Genomic DNA, 21,930 nt, shown 5'->3' on the forward strand with positions numbered 1-21,930 from the left:
TTAAATGGGAACTAAAGACAAAATGATTTAAATATAGCATAAAATTAACAACAACAAAACACTTTCTAATTTACTTCCATTATTAAAATGTACACAGTCTTTTTTTATACACATTTTCACCAGCTACTACTGAGCATGTGCAAGAGTGCACGGTATAAGGCTGATGATTGTCACATGGTACAGGAAGAATGAAATGGAACTTAAAATTTGCCAGAATAAAAATCTACTAATTTGAAAAACAAAGTGCTATAGCATTGAATTTTTATGATGTATTTATTGACTATGCAATTCTTCTGCATTTAAAGGGACAGGAAACTTGAATATTAATTAAATAATTGAGCAGTATGTAATCTTTAGGCTGCCAAAAGTCCTCAGATTTATTTTTTATAAATTTCCTTTCTGACAAAGTGTCACAGGGTTTGTGCATCCAATCAAGCTGTATTAAGCTGTTAGCTACTTTATCCCGCGCGTAGGACCAGGTGAAGAGGGTGGGGAGTGGGTACTTATTTGTGCTCCCTGATGTAACCCTTTTTAAAGTTTTTGTATCTCCCAGAGGAGATACTATAGCTTCAATCTTGAAAACACTCACACACATTATATATATATATATATATATATATATATATATATATATATATATATATATATATATTTCCACTGTGTATCTGCACTCACAATTCAAAGATAGTCAGCAACCAGGGTGCTCAGTCAAAATTTCAATAAGTATCAACAAGTAGGGACTGCACTCACTGGATTCAGTTCAAATGATACCTTATTTATTCAATGGTGACGTTTCGGGGTACGCAAACCCCTTCCTCAGACCAAACACAGTGCACAAGAAACAAAGTGACTTTAAACTCAAATAAACCCCTCCCATCTTACATTCCAAGAAATTGCGCCAAAACCGTATCCATGGAGACCAGGTAGTTACCTGGCAACCATGTTACACATACAATTTAAGGCATTCAAATAAGTGGTGTGATTATTACTTCCTAACTGTTAATAAGAAAAAAAAGAAACACCAGTGTGTAAACACTTATGTGTATAAAAACTGTGAAGACATCATGCTTAATATATACCTTTAAAATTCAGTATATCAAATCATATACAATATAGGTAAAATCATTTGAGTAAATATATAAACCCCTCTGCAACAACGTAGCTTATATGTTCAAGTTTACACACTAATCGGTGTATTATTCGGCACCAGATAATGTTAGGCTGTTTAGAAACATAGTTACAGTTTGCGTGGCTAAATGCAATTATTGCAAAGATGAGCTTCATATTTAGTGTTAGAGAGAATAAATGTTATCATTTAATATAGACATTTAACCTTTGCTCAGTGAGTTAGGGATTAGTGCAATGATCATATCGGATTAGGTATAATATTAGTTACTCACTGTATATTATGAATTGCTGCTAATCGTTCACCAGCTGCTGCGCTGTTCAAAGAGTCTATAGTGTGTCAGTTGGGCGCAAGTTACAGACTCAGCCAATCAACGGCTTGTTTAGTCAGCCGCATGGCTCATTAGCATACCGTGATGTCACCGGGCTTTGCAACTAGACTCTGTAGTAGCGTGGCTAATTTGCATATTGAGATCGTACCTGTCAGAGCGTGATTTTCAATACTGTTTACGCTCAGTGTTTATGTGCTTTGTAGTGCTAACGTGGTGTCCTAATGTTGCAAGCGTAGTTCATAAGTTATATATTGGAGCCCAACATTTACCTTGTATGCCGTATGTTTGATTATTTCGGGACCGATTAGGGACAAAAAAATGTCAAACAGCCCCTGTTAGATCAATGCCTATCTTAGTTGGTTAGTCACCTGTGTGAGTGTAATAATGCTAATATAGGACTCCTGTGTGTTTAGGTTTGATATCATATGGGACTGCAGGGAATGTTCCATCACTAACACTGTGTTCCATGTTCTGGATCAATAAGTTAAGTGCCTAACCAAGATATGCCATCATAGTTATAATTGCACCTCATATATTAGTCATCATATGTTAATATAACCCATACTGTGTTCTGAGTTAGAGGTAAAGTAAGTTATATGCCATGTGCCTCCCCATAACTATGATGGCATATCTTGGTTAGGCACTTAACTTATTGATCCAGAATATCATGATGAATAGATACTAAACAGGGATCAGTGATATTATATACCCCTTATAACATATATCATCTGATAGCACTGATAGACCTTTTTATAATAATATTGCCTATATACAACAAACATGGAACACAGTGTTAGTGATGTAACATTCCCTGCAGTCCCATATGATATCAAACCTAAACACACAGGAGTCCTATATTAGCATTATTACACTCACACAGGTGACTAACCAACTAAGATAGGCATTGATCTAACAGGGGCTGTTTGACATTTTTTTGTCCCTAATCGGTCCCGCTATAATCACACATACGGCATACAAGGTAAATGTTGGGCTCCAAAATATAACTTATGAACTACGCTTGCAACATTAGGACACCAGGTTAGCACTACAAAGCACATAAACACTGAGCGTAAACAGTATTGAAAATCACGCTCTGACAGGTACGATCTCAATATGCAAATTAGCCACGCTACTACAGAGTCTAGTTGCAAAGCCCGGTGACGTCACGGTATGCTAATGAGCCATGCGGCTGACTAAACAAGCCGTTGATTGGCTGAGTCTGTAACTTGCGCCCAACTGACACACTATAGACTCTTTGAACAGCGCAGCAGCTGGTGAACGATTAGCAGCAATTCATAATATACAGTGAGTAACTAATATTATACCTAATCCGATATGATCATTGCACTAATCCCTAACTCACTGAGCAAAGGTTAAATGTCTATATTAAATGATAACATTTATTCTCTCTAACACTAAATATGAAGCTCATCTTTGCAATAATTGCATTTAGCCACGCAAACTGTAACTATGTTTCTAAACAGCCTAACATTATCTGGTGCCGAATAATACACCGATTAGTGTGTAAACTTGAACATATAAGCTACGTTGTTGCAGAGGGGTTTATATATTTACTCAAATGATTTTACCTATATTGTATATGATTTGATATACTGAATTTTAAAGGTATATATTAAGCATGATGTCTTCACAGTTTTTATACACATAAGTGTTTACACACTGGTGTTTCTTTTTGTCTTATTAACAGTTAGGAAGTAATAATCACACCACTTATTTGAATGCCTTAAATCGTATGTGTAACATGGTTGCCAGGTAACTACCTGGTCTCCATGGATACGGTTTTGGCGCAATTTCTTGGAATGTAAGATGGGAGGGGTTTATTTGGGTTTAAAGTCACTTTGTTTCTTGTGCACTGTGTTTGGTCTGAGGAAGGGGTTTGCGTACCCCGAAACGTCACCATTGAATAAATAAGGTATTATTTGAACTGAATCCAGTGAGTGCAGTCCCTACTTGTTGATACTTTATAAATATATATATATATATATATATATATATATATATGTATGCATTTGTATTATGACCCGGGGGGTCTCCCTAAGGGTGATAGAGGAAACCAGATGTGGACTCCTTGCCCAGAGTGCTTAGAGGAATGTGGCTGCACCTTTCTGACGAGGCCCATTGAAGGCTGAAACGATCGTGTGGGATTGTCATGTTCCTTGTTAAGAGGAGAATTGCCTGGCATTTCGATGTTGGACTGACCTTAATCGGCAGGATCAGACTGATATACACTTCAGTAAAGTTTTCCTCTGTGAAAAGCACAACTGGGCTGAAACAGGCTGCTACTGGGTGGTAATCTGCCTTAGAACAGCACTGTATATAAGTCTACAATTCAGTGACACACAGATAATATAAACAATTTACTGTTTTATATGTACCTGCTACAGGAATGGTGTCACCACTCCCCCCTGATGGTTGGTATAATCCAAGATCCACAAACATAGTAAATGAAGTTTTCGGGGGAGCTTTCACAAGGCCACGTGACTGATACTGAGAAAAGGAGAGAAAATAATGTATGTGTTATACACAGTCTGAGAGTAAATACAAATCCGCAATTCTGATTTTCACTACTTCTATAATGTATTTGTATTAAGTTCTTCAGAATTTTTCTTCTGCAGTACTGTTTATAATTAGGAAGGGGAGATCAAAATGTATTAAATCTAAATGTTGACTTGTCAACCACTAGTGTACATTGCTTTTCATGGCAGACAGAACATTGTAGCCAGTAGCTGACCTAACCAACAGAGAGGCCTGGTTAAAACATGTTTTGGGCCCACAAAGGTAACCCAGTAGTGAGCAATAGCAATAATATATGCCCTGCTCTGTAGATAGATAGACCTGCAACCTGCACTAATAAAAGTCTCCACTGCATTAGGATTGTACACATTATGCAAACGCCTTTGCATAGACTAACTGCTATGGCTCCCCTTAGAACTTGGGCTCTTGTGCCACTGCACCTGCATCACCAATGGTAGTTACGTCCCTGTTTGTAACAACACTTTTAAATTATGACATCTTAAAAAGTAATTCCTAGAATTCGTAGATTCTTCACCCCAATGCTCAAGTATAATATAGATGAATGTGGTCTCTACTTTCAGGGCTTTTTCATTGTTAATTTGTCAAGTTTTAGGCCACAATGAATTTAGCAGTTAAAAGTAAAAAAAAATAAAAATATATGGTTACCTGATAATTTCATTTCCATCTGTGGAAGGAGAGTCCACAGCTTCATTCATTACTTGTGGGAATTAAGAACCTGGCCACCAGGAGGAGGCAAATACACCCCAGCCAAAGGCTTAAATACCTCCCCCACTCCCCTCATCCCCCAGTCATTCTGCCAAGGGAACAAGGAACAGTAGGAGAAATATCAGGGTATAAATGGTGCCAGAAGAATAAAATAAATTTAGGTCCGTCCACCGGAGACACGGGCGGGAGCCGTGCACTCTCCTCCCACAGATGGAAATGAAATTATCAGGTAAGCATAATTTATTTAGTTTTCCATCTTAATGGGAGGAGAGTCCATAGATTCATTTATTACTTGTAGGAAACACATGCCCAAGCTCTAGAGGACACTGAATGAAAAAACATAATTTATGTACTGTATACTGTATGTATATATATATATATATATATATATATATATATATATATATATATATATATATATAAAATGAGACATATTTAACAAATGTCTTGTGGACCTGATCCGACAGTACGGATCAGGTCCGCAAGACATCGCTGAATGCGGAGAGCAATACGCTCTCCGTATTCAGCATTGCACCAGCAGCTCTTGTGAGCTGCTGGTGCAACGCCGCCCCTTCAGACTCGTGGCCAATCGGCCTCCAGCAGGGGTGTCAATCAACCCGATCGTACTCGATCGGGTTGAATTGTGGCGATTCCTGTCCGCCTGCTCAGAGCAGGCAGACAGGGTTATGGAGCAGCGGTCTTTGTGACCGCTGCTTCATAACTGCTGATTCTGGCGAGTCTGAAGACTCGCCAGAAACACGGGCTGTCAAGCTCCTTTCGGAGCTTGATAGATAGGCCCCAATGTGTACATACATAGTTATCTCTGTATATATGTATTTACAGTCATATATGCACATATAAACACATAAATACATATGTACATTGGAGCCCTTTGCCGTTAAGAAGATGAAAACGTGTAAAAGCAGATTTATGCAATATTCATTTTTAATAAAGATTTTAGCTATGTATTTACTGTAAATATGTCACATTTCAATGTTTTGCACATAGCAGAATATGTTTTATGTATTTCTAAATAGATATTCCTATATATATATCTGTATATATCTATACCTATATATATAATTATATATATATATATATATATATATATATATATATATATATATATATATATATATATATATATATATGTATAGATATATATTGTACCAAAATACCATCAGATATATATTGAAATATGTATTTATGAATAAATAGAACATATTCTGCTATGTGAAGAACATTGGAATATGAAATAAAAAACTTACGTAAGTAAAAACTTAACTGATAAATTAATTTCTTTCATATTGGCAAGAATCCATGAGCTAGTGACGTATGGGATATACAATCCTACCAGGAGGGGCAAAGTTTCCCAAACCTCAAAATGCCTATAAATACACCCCTCACCACATCCACAATTCAGTTTAACGAATAGCCAAGTAGTGGGATGATAAAGAAAGGAGTAAAAATCATCAACAAAGGAATTTGGAAATAATTGTGCTTTATAAAAAAAAAATCATAACCACCATAAAAAGGGTGGGCCTCATGGACTCTTGCCAATATGAAAGAAATTCATTTATCAGGTAAGTTCTTACATAAATTATATTTTTTTTCATGTAATTGGCAAGAGTCCATGAGCTAGTGACGTATGGGATAGCAATACCCAAGATGTGGAACTCCACGCAAGAGTCACTAGAGAGGGAGGGATAAAAATAAAAACAGCCATTTTTCGCTGAAAAAATAATCCACAACCCAAAATATGAGTATTATCTTTAAAATGACAAGAAAAACTTAAAACATCAGCAGAAGACTCAAACAAACAGCTGCCTGAAGAACTTTTCTACCAAAAACTGCTTCTGAAGAAGCAAATACATCAAAACGGTAGAATTTAGTAAATGTATGCAAAGAGGACCAAGTTGCCGCTTTGCAAATCTGATCAACTGAAGCTTCATTCTTGAAAGCCCACGAAGTGGAGACTAATCTAGTAGAATGAGCTGTAATTATCTGAGGCGGGGACTTACCCGACTCCAAATAAGCTTGATGAATCAAAAGCTTTAACCAAAAAGCCAAGGAAATAGCAGAAGCCTTCTGACCTTTTCTAGGACCAGAAAATAAAACAAATAGACTGGAAGTCTTCCTGAAATCTTTAGTAGCTTCAACATAATATTTCAAAGCTCTTACCACATCCAAAGAATGTAAGGATCTTTCCAAAGAATTCTTAGGATTAGGACACAAGGAAGGGACAACAATTTCTCTACTAATGTTGTTAGAATTCACAACCTTAGGTAAAAATTGAAATGAAGTCCGCAAAACCGCCTTATCCTGATGAAAATCAGAAAAGGAGACTCACAAGAAAGAGCAGATAACTCAGACACTCTTCTAGCAGAAGAGATAGCCAAGAGGAACAACACTTTCCAAGAAAGTAGTTTAATGTCCAATCCAAAAAAGTAGTTTAATGTACAAAGAATGCATAGGTTCAAAACCAAATTAAGACTCCAAGGAGGAGAAATTGATTTAATGACGGGCTTAATACGAACTAAAGCCTGTACAAAACAGTGAATATCAGTAAGTTTAGCAATCTTTCTGTGAAATAAAACAGAAAGAGCAGAGATTTGACCCTTCAAGGAACTTGCAGACAAACCCTTATCCAAACCATCCTGAGGAAACTGTAAAATTCTAGGAATTCTAAAAGAATGCCAAGAGAATTTATGAGAACACCATGAAATGTAGGTCTTCCAAACTCGATAATAAATCTTTCTAGAGACAGATTTATAAGCTTGTAATATAGTATTAATCACCTCTATGACTTAGTACTAAGCTTTCAATTTCCATACCTTCAAATTTAATGATTTGAGATCCGGATGGAAAAAACGGACCTTATGACAGTGGGTCCGGCCTTAAGGGAAGTGGCCAAGGTTGGCAACTGGACATCCGAACAAGATCCGCATAGCAACACAAACGATTGTTCCATGATGATTTTGGAGATTACTCTTGGAAGAAGAACTAGGAGGCGGGAAAATGTAAGCAGGATGTTAACACCAAGGAAGTGTCAGCGCATCCACTGCTTCTGCCTGAACATCCCTGGACCTGGACAGGTATCTGGGAAGTTTCTTGTTTAGACGTGATGCCATGAGATCTATCTCTGGAAGACCCCACATCTGAACAATCTGAGAAAACACATCTGGATGGAGAGACCACTCCCCTGGATGTAAAGTCTGACGGCTGAGATAATCCGCCTCCCAATTGTCTACACCTGGGATATGCACAGCAGAGATTAGACAGAAGCTGTATTCTGCCCAAGCAAGTATCCGAGATACTTCTTTCATAGCTTGGGGACTGTGAGTCCCACCCTGATGATTGACATATGCCACAGTTGTGATATTGTCTGTCTGAAAGCAAATGAACGGTTCTCTCTTCAACAGAGGCCAAAACTGAAGAGCTCTGAGAGTTCTAAAATATTGATTGGTAATCTCGCCTCTTGAGATTTCCAAACCCCTTGTGCTGTCAGAGATCCCCAAACAGCTCCCCAACCTGAAAGACTTGCGTCTCTAGTGATCACAGTCCAGGTTGGCCAAACAAAAGAAGCCCCTTGAACTAAACGCTGGTGATTTAACCACCACGTCAGAGAGTGTAGAACATTGGGATTTAAGGATATTAACTGATATATTTGTATAATCCCTGCACCATTGATTCAGCATACAAAGCTGAAGAGGTCTCATGTGAAAACGAGCAAAAGGAATCGCGTCCGATGCTGCAGTCATGAGGCCTAAAACTTCCATACACATAGCCACTGAAGGGAATGACTGAGACTGAAGGTGCCGACAGGCTGCAACCAATTTTAAACGTCTCTTGTCTGTTAGAGACAGAGTCATGGACACTGAATCTAACTGGAAACCTAAAAAGGTGACCCTTGTCTTAGGAATCAAGAAACTTTTTGGTAAATTGATCCTCCAACCATGTTTTTGAAGAAACAACACTAGTTGATTTGTGTGAGATTCTACAGAACGTAAAGACTGAGCTAGTACCAAGATATCGTCCAAATAAGGAAACACCGCAATACCCTGCTCTCTGATTACAGAGAGTAGGGCACCTAGAACCTTTGAAAAGATTCTTGGAGCTGTTGCTAGGCCAAATGGAAGAGCAACAATTGGTAATGCCTGTCTAGAAAAGAGAATCTCAGAAACTGATAGTGTTCTGGATGAATCGGAATATGAAGGTATGCATCCTGCAAGTCTATTGTAGACATAAAATGTCCTTGCTGAACAAAAGGCAAAATAGTCCTTATAGTCACCATCTTGAAAGTTGGTACTCTTATATAACGATTCAAAATTTTCAGATCCAGATCTGGTCTGAATGAATTTTCCTTCTTTGGGACAATGAATAGATTTGAATAAAACCCCAGACCTTGTTCCTGAAAAGGAACTGGCATGATTACCCCTGAAGACTCCAGGTCTGAAACACACTTCAGGAAAGCCTGAGCTTTTACTGGATTTGCTGGGATACGTGAGAGAAAAAAAAATCTTCTCACAGGAGGTCTTACTCTGAATCCTATTCGATACCCTTGAGAGACAATGCTCTGAATCCATTGATTGTGGACAGAATTTATCCAAAAATCCTTGAAAAACCTTAGTCTGCCCCCTACTAGCTGAGATGTAAAGAGGGCCACATCTTCATACGGATTTAGGGGCTGACTTTGGTTTCTTAAATGGCTTGGATTTATTCCAGTTTGAGGAAGGCTTCCAATTGGAAACAGATTCCTTGGGGGAAGGATTAGATTTTTGTTCCTTATTTTGACGAAAGGAACGAAAACAGTTAGAAGCCTTAGATTTACTCTTAGGTTTTTTATCCTGCGGTAGAAAAACTCCCTTTCCCCCAGTAACAGTTGAAATAATAGATTCCAACTGAGAACCAAATAAATACCTTGGAAAGAAAGAGATAGTAATCAAGACTTAGATGTCATATCAGCATTCCAAGATTTAAGCCACAAAGCTCTTCTAGCTAAAATAGCTAAAGACATGGATCTAACATCAATTTTGATAATATCAAAAATGGCATCACAAATAAAATGATTAGAATGTTGCAGTAAGCGAACAATGCTAGACATGTCAGGATCCAATTCTTGTTGCGCTAAATTCTCCAACCAAAAAGTTGATGCAGCCGCAACATCAGCCAAAGAAATTGCAGGCCTGAGAAGATGACCTGAATATAAATAGGCTTCCCTTAGATAAGATTCAAGTTTCCATTCTAAAGGATCTTTAAAAGAAGTACTATCTTCCATAGGAATAGTAGTACGTTCAGCAAGAGTAGAAATAGCCCCATCAACCTTGGGGATCTTTTCCCAAAACTCTATAGAAATTGCTGGTAAAGGATAGGGTTGCACCGATACCATTTTTTTAAGACCGAGTACAAGTACCGATACTTGTTTTCAAATACTCGCCGATACCAATTACCGATACTTTTTTTTTTTTATGTCATGTGACAGTTTACCAAGCATAATACAGACTAATTATTTAAGATTCCTTCTTTATAATTATGAAGGACTGTAACTCAAAAGACATTATGAAATAATAAAACAGGTTTTATTCGTTACAAAGTTCACAGAACATGTTTAGAAATAAAAAAACTACAATAAAATATATTAACAACAACAATAAATAACAAATATGAAATTGCAACCAACCAAAAGTGCCATACAGTAAAAAATAGAACAGAATACTGTTTAATCATGGTGAACAACACTATGGGCTAGGTTACATTCGACTGGTAAGCTTTACCAATGCTCTCATTACACGTCCTACTCCATTAAAGGCTATGGAGTTGGAAATGTGAACAGAACATTGGTAAAGCTTACCAATCAAATGTAATCTAAATCTAGTCCTATAATTGCAGGATGAGTGTTCATTGGGATTAACTTAATTTTTCCTAGGAGTACTCTTCCTGCAATTATATAAGCTAAGATGTTCCTCAGAGTACAGTATGTTTTAAACATAATTGTGCAAGATGAGAAGTAGCAGTATGAAAGGCAATCTAGCAATTAGAATAATTTTTCAAAAGTTAGTGGCAAGTTCTTTTTAAGGAACAGAACAGAAGCATCTCTGCATGTTCAGCTATAAGTCTGTTTTTGCTATCAGTAAAGAGGTTTGACTCTAAGTTGAACAGTCTTTCACTTTCCACACTACTGCATGGGGCAGAAAGATATTTTTGGGCCATTTTAGCCAGAGCTGGAAATCTCAGTTTATTAACTGCCCAGTACTTCAGGGGTTTGTCTGAACGCAGTACAGTGATCTCTCCTACAATAATACAAATAAGAGCAATTTGTATTGGCAGAACAGTAGTAAACAATTTTTAGTTTAGTCTCCACTCCAGTTTAAAATGAAATGGGAACATGCAGTTTGAAAAAAACACCACAAGATAGCATATGGGTAGCAAGTGGAGGTATCGGTTTAAGTATCGGTGCATTTTCACGAGTACAAGTACTCATGCAAGTACTTGGTATCGGTGCAACCCTAGTAAAGGATACAATTTTTTAAACCTTGAAGAAGGAATAAAAGAAGTACCTGGCTTATTCCATTCCTTAGAAATCATAACAGAAATAGCCTCAGGAATAGGAAAAACCCCTGGAGAAACCACAGGAGGTTTGAAAACAGCATTTAAACGTTTATTAGACTTAACGTCAAGAGGACTTGTTACCTCAATATCCAAAGTTATTACCACTTCTTTTATTAAAGAACGCATATACTCTATTTTAATTAAATAAGTAGATTTGTCAGTGTCAATGTCTGATGAAGGATCTTCTGTATCAGATAGATCCTCATCAGAGGAGGATAAATTATTATGTTGTTGGTCATTTGAAATTTCATCAACTGAATGAGAAGTTTTAAAAGATCTTTTACGTTTATTAGAAGGTGGAAATGCAGACAAAGCCTTCTGAATAGAATCAGAAACAAATTCTTTAAAATTCATAGGTATATCATGTACATTAGAAGTTGAAGGAACTGCAACTGGCAATGTACTATTACTGATGGACACACTATCTGCATGTAAAAGTTTATCATGACAACTATTACAAATTACATTCAGAGAAAAAATTTGGCGCCAAGTATGACGCACAACGTAACAGAATTTTTTTTGGCGCCAACAATAACCGGAAATGACACTCGTGTCACTAACGACACAACCATGTGTAAGGCTTCGGCGTCAACTATGACGCCGGAAATGACGAAGTTGCTCCACGGACGTATTCTTCGCGCCAAAAAATTCTCGCACCAAGAATGACGTAATAAAGTCTATCATTTGGCGCACCCGCGGGACTAATACCGCCCGCAATTTGCAAGAAAAAAGAAGTCAATTAGAAAAAAAGAGACTAAACACCAGGTAAGAAAAAAAATTCTTAAAATATTTATTTTCCCCAAATATGAAATTGACAGTCTGCAGAAGGAAATACATGAACCCGACTCATGGCAAATATAAGTACAATACATATATTTAGAACTTTATATAAATACATAAAGTGCCAAACCATAGCTGGGGTGCTTTAAGTAATAAAAAACATACTTACCAAAAGACACCCATCCACATATAGCAGATAGCCAAACCAGTACTGAAACAGTTATCAGTAGAGGTAATGGTAAATTGAGAGTATATTGTCGATCTGAAAAGGGAGGTAGGAGATGAATCTCTTCTCTTCGACCGATAACAGAGAACCTATGAAATAGACCCCCGTTAGGAAAATCATCGTATTCAATAAGTAATACTCACTTCACGTCCCTCTGACATTCGCTGTACTCTGAGAGGAATCGGGCTTCAACAATGCTGAGAAGTGCATATCAACGTAGAAATCTTAGCACAAACTTACTTCACCACCTCCATAGGAGGCAAAGTTTGTTAAACTGAATTGTGGGTGTGGTGAGGGGTGTATTTATAGGCATTTTGAGGTTTGGGAAACTTTGCCCCTCCTGGTAGGATTGTATATCCCATACGTCACTAGCTCATGGACTCTTGCCAATTACATGAAAGAAATAGGTAACTCAGAAACCATTATACTTAAATACTTAAAGTGATGGTAAATACACCTCACTAAATTTAGATATATTGAAAGCTATGGTAATTATAAGCATATCAATGTGCAACACAACTACTATAAAACACCATTATTGTGAGGCTCCGTTACCTGCTTTAATGCATCCTCTGTCATAGATTTTCTTTGTGTGGTATTTGACTGGCAGCTCTTCCAGCTAATAGGAGCCTCACCATGCACCCTATGTAATTTACTTACAGCACGCTCCCATGCTTTTAACTATTAGCTGACTTAGCCTTGAAGTGCAAATGTGCATGCGCAGCTCGCTATGCTTGATTACCTGTTTACAGTAAGCAGCCTCACTGTTTCAGCATAGCATAGTGAGCTGCGTGTGCGCAGTTGCACTTCAAGGCTAAGTCAGCTAATAGTTAGAAGCACGGGAGTGTGCTGTAAGTAAAATTACATAGGGTGCATGGTGAGGCTCCTATTGGCTGGAAGAGCTGCCAGTCAAAAACCACACTAACGCCTAGATTACGAGTTTTTGTCGGTAAGCTGTGCGGTGTTAACGAGCCTATTTTTCTCACCGCTCACTTAAGACAACATTGGTATTACAGGTTTTTAGAAACCCGGCGTTAGCCGCAAAAAAGTGAGCGGAGAGCAAAATTTAGCTTCCCATCTCACCTCAATACCAGCGTTGCTTACGTTAGCGGTAAGCAGGTAAAACGTACTTGTGCACAATTTCCCCATAGGAATCAATGGGGGAGAGCCAGCTGAAAAAAGTCTAACACCTGCAAAAAAGCAGCAAGTCTAAACACCCCTAATCTTACACTTATTAACCAATAATCTGCCGCCCCCGACATCGCCGCCACCTGCATAATGTTATTAACCCCTAATCTGCCTCTCCGGACACCGCCGCCACCTACATTATAGTTATGAACCCCTAATCTGCTGACCCCAACATCTCCGACACCTACATTATATTTATTAACCCCTAATCTGCCATCCCCAATTTCGCCGCAACCTAACTATATTTATTGACCCCTAATCTGCTGCCCCCAACGTCGCCGCCACTATAATAAAGTTATTAACCCCTAAACCTAAGTCTAACACCTAACCCTAACACCCCCTAACTTAAATATAATTTAAATAAATCTAAATTAAATTACTATCATTCACTAAATTATTCCTATTTAAAACTAAATACTTACCTATAAAATAAATCCTAAGGTAGCTACAATATAACTAATAGTTACATTGCAGCCATCTTAGGATTTATTTTTATTTTACAGGCAACTATGTATTTATTTTAACTAGGTACAATAGTTACTAAATAGTTATTAACTATTTAATAACTACCTAGTTAAAATAAATACAAATTTACCTGTAAAATAAATCCTAACCTAAGTAACAATTACACCTAACACTACACTATAATTAAATTAATTACCTAAATTAAATACAATTAAAAAAATTATCTAAAGTACGAAAACAAACAAACACTAAATAACAGAAAATAATAAAATAATTACATTTTTTTAAAAACTAATTACACCTAATCTAATCCCCCTAATAAAATAAAAAAGCCCCCCAAAATAATAAAAAATCCCTACCCTATACTAAATTACAAATAGCCCTTAAAAGGGCTTTTTGCGGGGCAGTGCCCCAAAGTAATCAGGTCTTTTACCTGTAAAAAAAAATACAATACCCCCCACATTAAAACCCACCACCTACACACCGAACCCTACTCTAAAACCCACCCAATCCCCTTAATAAAACCTAACACTAACCCACTGATCCAATAAGCCAATAGGATTGAGCTTGCATTCTATTGGCTGACTGGAACAGCCAATAGAATGCGAGCTCAATCCTATTGGCTGATTGAATATTCGTAATTTAGATAATTTTTTTCAATTGTAATTAATTGTAGTTAGTTTAGGTAATTCATTTAATTGTAGTGTAATGTTAGGTGTAATTGTAACTTAGGTTAGGATTTATTTTACAGGTAAATTTGTATTTATTTTAGCTAGGTAGCTATTAAAAAGTTAATAACTATTGTACCTAGTTAAAATAAATACAAAGTTGCCTGTAAAATAAAAAACAGAATTTATGCTTACCTGATAAATTACTTTCTCCAACGGTGTGTCCGGTCCACGGCGTCATCCTTACTTGTGGGATATTCTCCTCCCCAACAGGAAATGGCAAAGAGTCCCAGCAAAGCTGGTCACATGATCCCTCCTAGGCTCCGCCCACCCCAGTCATTCGACCGACGGACAGGAGGAAATATATATAGGAGAAACCATATGATACCGTGGTGACTGTAGTTAGAGAAAATAATTCATCAGACCTGATTAAAAAACCAGGGCGGGCCGTGGACCGGACACACCGTTGGAGAAAGTAATTTATCAGGTAAGCATAAATTCTGTTTTCTCCAACATTGGTGTGTCCGGTCCACGGCGTCATCCTTACTTGTGGGAACCAATACCAAAGCTTTAGGACACGGATGAAGGGAGGGAGCAAATCAGGTCACCTAAACGGAAGGAACCACAGCTTGCAAAACCTTTCTCCCAAAAATAGCCTCCGAAGAAGCAAAAGTATCAAATTTGTAAAATTTGGCAAAAGTGTGCAGTGAAGACCAAGTCGCTGCCTTACATATCTGGTCAACAGAAGCCTCGTTCTTGAAGGCCCATGTGGAAGCCACAGCCCTAGTGGAGTGAGCTGTGATTCTTTCGGGAGGCTGCCGTCCGGCAGTCTCATAAGCCAATCGGATAATGCTTTTAAGCCAAAAGGAAAGAGAGGTAGATGTCGCTTTTTGACCTCTCCTTTTACCAGAATAAACAACAAACAAGGAAGATGTTTGTCTGAAATCTTTAGTAGCCTCTAAATAGAATTTTAGAGCACGGACTACGTCCAAAATTGTGTAACAAACGTTCCTTCTTTGAAACTGGATTTGGACACAAAGAAGGTACAACTATCTCCTGGTTAATATTTTTGTTAGAAACAACTTTCGGAAGAAAACCAGGCTTAGTACGCAAAACCACCTTATCTGCATGGAACACCAGATAGGGCGGAGAACACTGCAGAGCAGATAACTCTGAAACTCTTCTAGCAGAAGAAATTGCAACTAAAAACAAAACTTTCCAAGATAGTAACTTAATATCTATGGATTGTAAAGGTTCAAACGGAACCCCTTGAAGAACTGAAAGAACTAGATTTAGACTCCAGGGAGGAGTCAAAGGTCTGTAAACAGGCTTGATCCTAACCAGAGCCTGAACAAATGCTTGAACATCTGGCACGGCTGCCAGTCTTTTGTGAAGTAAAACAGATAAAGCAGAGATCTGTCCCTTTAGAGAACTTGAAGATAATCCTTTCTCCAAACCTTCTTGTAGAAAGGATAGAATCTTAGGAATTTTTATCTTGTTCCATGGGAATCCTTTGGATTCACACCAACAGATATATTTTTTCCATATTTTATGGTAAATTTTTCTAGTTACAGGCTTTCTAGCCTGAATCAGAGTATCTATTACAGAATCTGAAAACCCACGCTTTGATAAAATCAAGCGTTCAATCTCCAAGCCGTCAGTTGGAGGGAAACCAGATTCGGATGTTCGAATGGACCCTGAACAAGAAGGTCCTGTCTCAAAGGTAGCTTCCATGGTGGAGCCGATGACATATTCACCAGGTCTGCATACCAAGTCCTGCGTGGCCACGCAGGAGCTATCAAGATCACTGAGGCCCTCTCCTGATTGATCCTGGCTACCAGCCTGGGAATGAGAGGAAACGGTGGGAATACATAAGCTAGGTTGAAGGTCCAAGGTGCTACTAGTGCATCTACTAGAGTCGCCTTGGGATCCCTGGATCTGGACCCGTAGCAAGGAACCTTGAAGTTCTGACGAGACGCCATCAGATCCATGTCTGGAATGCCCCATAATTGAGTTATTTGGGCAAAGATTTCCGGATGGAGTTCCCACTCCCCCGGATGGAGTTCCCACTCCCCCGGATGGAATGTCTGACGACTCAGAAAATCCGCTTCCCAATTTTCCACTCCTGGGATGTGGATCGCAGACAAGTGGCAGGAGTGATCCTCCGCCCATTGAATTATCTTGGTCACTTCTTTCATCGCCAGGGAACTCCTTGTTCCCCCCTGATGATTGATATATGCAACGGTCGTCATGTTGTCTGATTGAAACCTTATGAATTTGGCCTTTCATACATATAGAACATAGCTTATCTGATGGTACAGACATGTTAAACAGGCTTAAACTTGTCAACAAAGCACAAAAAACGTTTTAAAATAAAACCGTTACTGTCTCTTTAAATTTCAAACTGAAAACACTTTATTACTGAATATGTGAAAAAGTATGAAGGAATTGTTCAAAAATTACCAAAATTTCACCACAGTGTCTTAAGGCATTAAAAGTATTGCACACCAAATTTCAGAGCTTTAACCCTTAAAATAATTTAACCCCTATACAGTCCCAGCTATATGCTTTGCTGAGACCCAACCAAGCCCAGAGGGGAATACGATACCAAATGACGCCTTCTAGAAGCTTTTTTAGTGATTCTTAGATCCTCACACATGCATCTGCATGCCTTGCTCTCCAAAAACAACTGCGCAGTAATGGCGCGAAAATGAGGCTCAGTCTATAACTAGAAAGGCCCCCAGACTAAAAAAAGGTGTCCAACACAGTGCCTGCCGTTTTTTAAACGTTCCCCAAGATTATAATGCCAATTATTAGCTACAATCTGCATAATATGCCCCAATAAAGCAATCGTTTTAGCCCATAAAAATGTCTACCAGTTTTTAAGCCCTTTTTTAAGCCCTTTATTCTTTTATGTTTGACTAAGAAAATGGCTTACCGGTCCCCATGAGGGGAAATGACAGCCTTCCAGCATTACATGGTCTTGTTAGAAATATGGCTAGTCATACCTTAAGCAGAAAAGTCTGCTAACTGTTTCCCCCAACTGAAGTTACTTCATCTCAACAGTCCTGTGTGGAAACAGCAATCGATTTTAGTTACTGTCTGCTAAAATCATCTTCCTCTTACAAACAGAAATCTTCATCCTTTTCTGTTTCAGAGTAAATAGTACATACCAGCACTATTTTAAAATAACAAACACTTGATAGAAGAATAAAAACTACATTTAAACACCAAAAAACTCTTAACCATCTCCGTGGAGATGTTGCCTGTGCAACGGCAAAGAGAATGACTGGGGTGGGCGGAGCCTAGGAGGGATCATGTGACCAGCTTTGCTGGGACTCTTTGCCATTTCCTGTTGGGGAGGAGAATATCCCACAAGTAAGGATGACGCCGTGGACCGGACACACCAATGTTGGAGAAATAAACCCTAAGATAGCTACAATGTAACTATTAGTTATATTGTAGCTATCTTAGGATTTATTTTATAGGTAAGTATTTAGTTTTAAATAGGAATAATTTAGTGAATGATAGTAATTTAATTTAGATTTATTTAAATTATATTTAAGTTAGAGGGTGTTAGGGTTAGACTTAGATTTAGGGCTTAATACATTTATTATAGTTGCGGTGACGTTGGGGGCGGCAGATTAGGGGTTAATAAATGTAGGTAGGTGTCGGCGATGTTAGGGACGTCAGATTAGGGGTTAATAAAATTAAACTAGTGTTTTTGATGCGGGAGTGCGGCGGTTTAGGGGTTAATATATATTTTATAATGGTGGCGATAACCGGTTTGGCAGATTAGGGGTTAAATTTTTTTTTTTTGTGTTTACGATGGGGGGGGGGGGGGGCTCGGTTTAGGGGTTAATAGGTAGTTTATGGGTGTTAGTGTACTTTTTAGCACTTTAGTTAAGGGTTTTATGTTACGGCGTTAGCCCATAAAACTCTTAACTACTGACTTTTAAATGCGGTACCAGTCTTGACAGGAGAGGGAGTACCACTCACATTTTTGCAGACTCGTAATACCGGCGTTATGCAAGTCCCATTGAAAATATAGGATACGCAATTTACGTAAGTGGATTTGCAGTATTAATGAGTCTGGACAAAAAAGTGAGCGGTACACCTACATTTCAAGACTCGTAATACCAGCGGGCGTTAAAAAGCAGCGTTAGGACCCCTTAACGCTGCTTTTTAACCCTAACGCAAGACTCGTAATCTAGGTGTAAGAAAATCTATGACAGAGGCTGTATTAAAGCAGGTAACGGAGCCTCATAATAATGGTGTTTTACAGAAGTTGTATTCGATTTTGAAGAAAAAACTTAAATTATGCTTACCTGATAATTTTCTTTTCTTCAGGTGGAAAGAGTCCACAGCTGCATTCATTACTTTTGGGAAATAAGAACCTGGCCACCAGGAGAAGGCAAAGACATCCCAGCCAAAGGCTTAAATACTCCTCCCACTTCCCACATGCCCCAGTCATTCTGCCGAGGAACAAGGAACAGTAGAAGAAATATCAGGCTGAAAAGCTGCCAGAAGAATAAAAAATAATTGACGCCCCACAGAACAAATACGGGTGGGGAGAGAGCTGTGGACTCTTTCCATCTGAAGAAAAGAAAATGGTCAGGTAACCATAATTTAAGTGTTTGTTAATTAATGGAAAGAGTCCACAGCTGAATTCATTACTTTTGGGAAAACAATATCCAAGCTATAGAGGACACTGAATGCAAAAAACAGAATTTATGTTTACCTGATAAATTTCTTTCTCCTACGGTGTATCCGGTCCACGGCTTCATCCTTACTTGTGGGATATTCTCAATCCCTACAGGAAGTGGCAAAGAGAGCACACAGCAAAGCTGTCCATATAGCTCCCCTCAGGCTCCGCCCCCCACAGTCATTCGACCAACGGTTAGGAGAAAAAGGAGAACAATAGGGTGCAGTGGTGACTGTAGTTTATAAAAATAAATTTAAACCTGACTAAAATGCCAGGGTGGGCCGTGGACCGGATACACCGTAGGAGAAAGAAATTTATCAGGTAAACATAAATTCTGTTTTCTCCTACATTGGTGTATCCGGTCCACGGCTTCATCCTTACTTGTGGGAACCAATACCAAAGCTTTAGGACACGGATGAAGGGAGGGAACAAGTCAGGTAACCTAAACGGAAGGCACCACTGCTTGCAAAACCTTTCTCCCAAAAATAGCCTCCGAAGAAGCAAAAGTATCGAATTTGTAAAATTTGGCAAATGTATGCAGTGAAGACCAAGTCGCTGCCTTACAAATCTGTTCAACAGAAGCCTCATTCTTGAAAGCCCAAGTGGAAGCCACAGCTCTAGTAGAGTGAGCTGTAATTCGTTCAGGAGGCTGCCTTCCAGCAGTCTCATAAGCCAACCGGGTGATGCTTTTCAGCCAGAAAGACAGAGAGGTCGCAGTCGCCTTTTGACCTCTTCTCTTACCAGAATAGACGACAAACAAGGACGAAGTTTGTCTGAAATTTTTAGTTGCTTTTAGATAAAACTTCAAAGCACGAACCACATCGAGATTGTGTAACAGACGTTCCTTGTTAGAAGCTGGGTTAGGACACAGAGAAGGAACAACTATTTCCTGGTTAATATTCTTATTGGAAACCACTTTTGGAAGAAAACCAGGTTTGGTACGTAAAACGACCTTATCTGTATGAAACACCAGATAGGGTGAATTACACTGCAAAGCAGACAATTCAGAAACTCTTCTAGCGGAAGATATAGCAACCAAAAACAAAACTTTCCAAGATAGTAACTTAATATCTATGGAATGTAGAGGTTCAAACGGAACCCCCCTGAAGAACTGAAAGAACTAGATTTAGACTCCATGGAGGAGCCACAGGTCTGTAGACAGGCTTGATTCTGACTAAAGCCTGCACAAACGCCTGAACATCTGGCATTGCTGCCAGACGTTTGTGTAACAAAACAGACAGAGCTGATATCTGTCCTTTTAAGGAACTAGCTGACAAACCTTTCTCCAATCCTTCTTGGAGAAAAGTTAAAATCCTTGGAATCCTAATCTTACTCCATGAGTAACCCTTGGATTCGCACCAACAAAGATATTTCCGCCATATCTTATGGTAAATTTTCCTAGTGACAGGCCTTCTAGCCTGAATCAGGGTATCTATAACTGAATCCGAAAACCCACGCTTAGCTAGAATCAAGCGTTCAATCTCCAAGCAGTCAGTTGCAGAGAGACTAGGTTTGGATGTACGAATGGACCTTGAATTAGAAGGTCCTGCCTCAAAGGTAGCTTCCATGGTGGAACCGATGACATATTCACCAGGTCTGCATACCAGGTCCTGCGTGACCACGCAGGAGCTATCAGAATTACCAAAGCCTTCTCCTGTTTGATCCTGGCTACTAGCCGTGGGAGAAGAGGAAACGGTGGAAAGACATAAGCTAGATTGAACGACCAAGGCGCTGCTAAGGCATCTACCAGTGTCGCCTTGGGATCCCTGGACCTGGACCCATAACATGGAACTTTTGAGTTCTGACGTGACGCCATCAGATCCAGAATGCCCCATAGTTGAGTTAACTGGGCAAAAACCTCCGGGTGAAGTTCCCACTCCCCCGGATGGAAAGTCTGATGACTCAGATAATCCGCTTCCCAGTTGTCCACTCCTGGGATGTGAATTGCTGATAGATGGCAGGAGCGATCCTCTGCCCATTTGATGATCTTGGATACCTCTCTCATCGCCAGGGAACTCTTCGTTCCCCCCTGATGATTGATGTACGCTACAGTCGTCATGTTGTCCGAATGAAATCTGAGATATCTGGCCTCCGCTAGTTGAGGCCATGCCTGGAGCGCATAGAATATCGCTCTCAATTCCAATATGTTTATCGGGAGAAGAGATTCTTCCCGAGACCATAGACCCTGAGCCTTCAGGGACTCCCAGACCGCGCCCCAGCCCAAAAGACTGGCGTCGGTCGTGACGATGATCCACTCCGGTCTGCGGAAACGCATTCCCTGAGACAGGTGATCTAGAGACAGCCACCAGAGGAGTGAGTCTCTGGTTTTCTGGTCCATTTGAATCTGGGGAGACAAGTCTGCATAATCCCCATTCCACTGTTTGAGCATGCACAGTTGCAATGGTCTTAAATTAATTAGAGAAAAAGGAACCACGTCCATTGCCGCAACCATTAGTCCTATTACCTCCATGCACTGAGCTATGGAGGGCTGAGGAATGGATTGAAGAACTCGACAAGCGTTCAGAAGCTTTAACTTCCTGACCTCTGTCAGAAAGATCTTCATTTCTACGG

At 39.1% G+C, this 21,930-nt stretch overlaps 1 protein-coding gene across 4 annotated transcripts in view; it reads right to left on the reverse strand.

Annotated features, from left to right (window-relative positions):
• Positions 1-21,930, reverse strand: part of MINK1 (misshapen like kinase 1) — a 675,211-nt gene that overhangs the window by 61,667 nt on the left and 591,614 nt on the right. For all 4 annotated transcript variants that reach the window (XM_053718325.1, XM_053718327.1, XM_053718326.1 and 1 more), the window contains one exon: positions 3,854-3,965. In XM_053718325.1, the coding sequence (XP_053574300.1) occupies positions 3,854-3,965 (112 nt within the window). The remainder of the gene's footprint in view (positions 1-3,853; positions 3,966-21,930) is intronic.

This window comes from Bombina bombina, chromosome 6 (genome assembly GCF_027579735.1).
Source record: "Bombina bombina isolate aBomBom1 chromosome 6, aBomBom1.pri, whole genome shotgun sequence".
Classification (NCBI taxonomy): domain Eukaryota; kingdom Metazoa; phylum Chordata; class Amphibia; order Anura; family Bombinatoridae; genus Bombina; species Bombina bombina.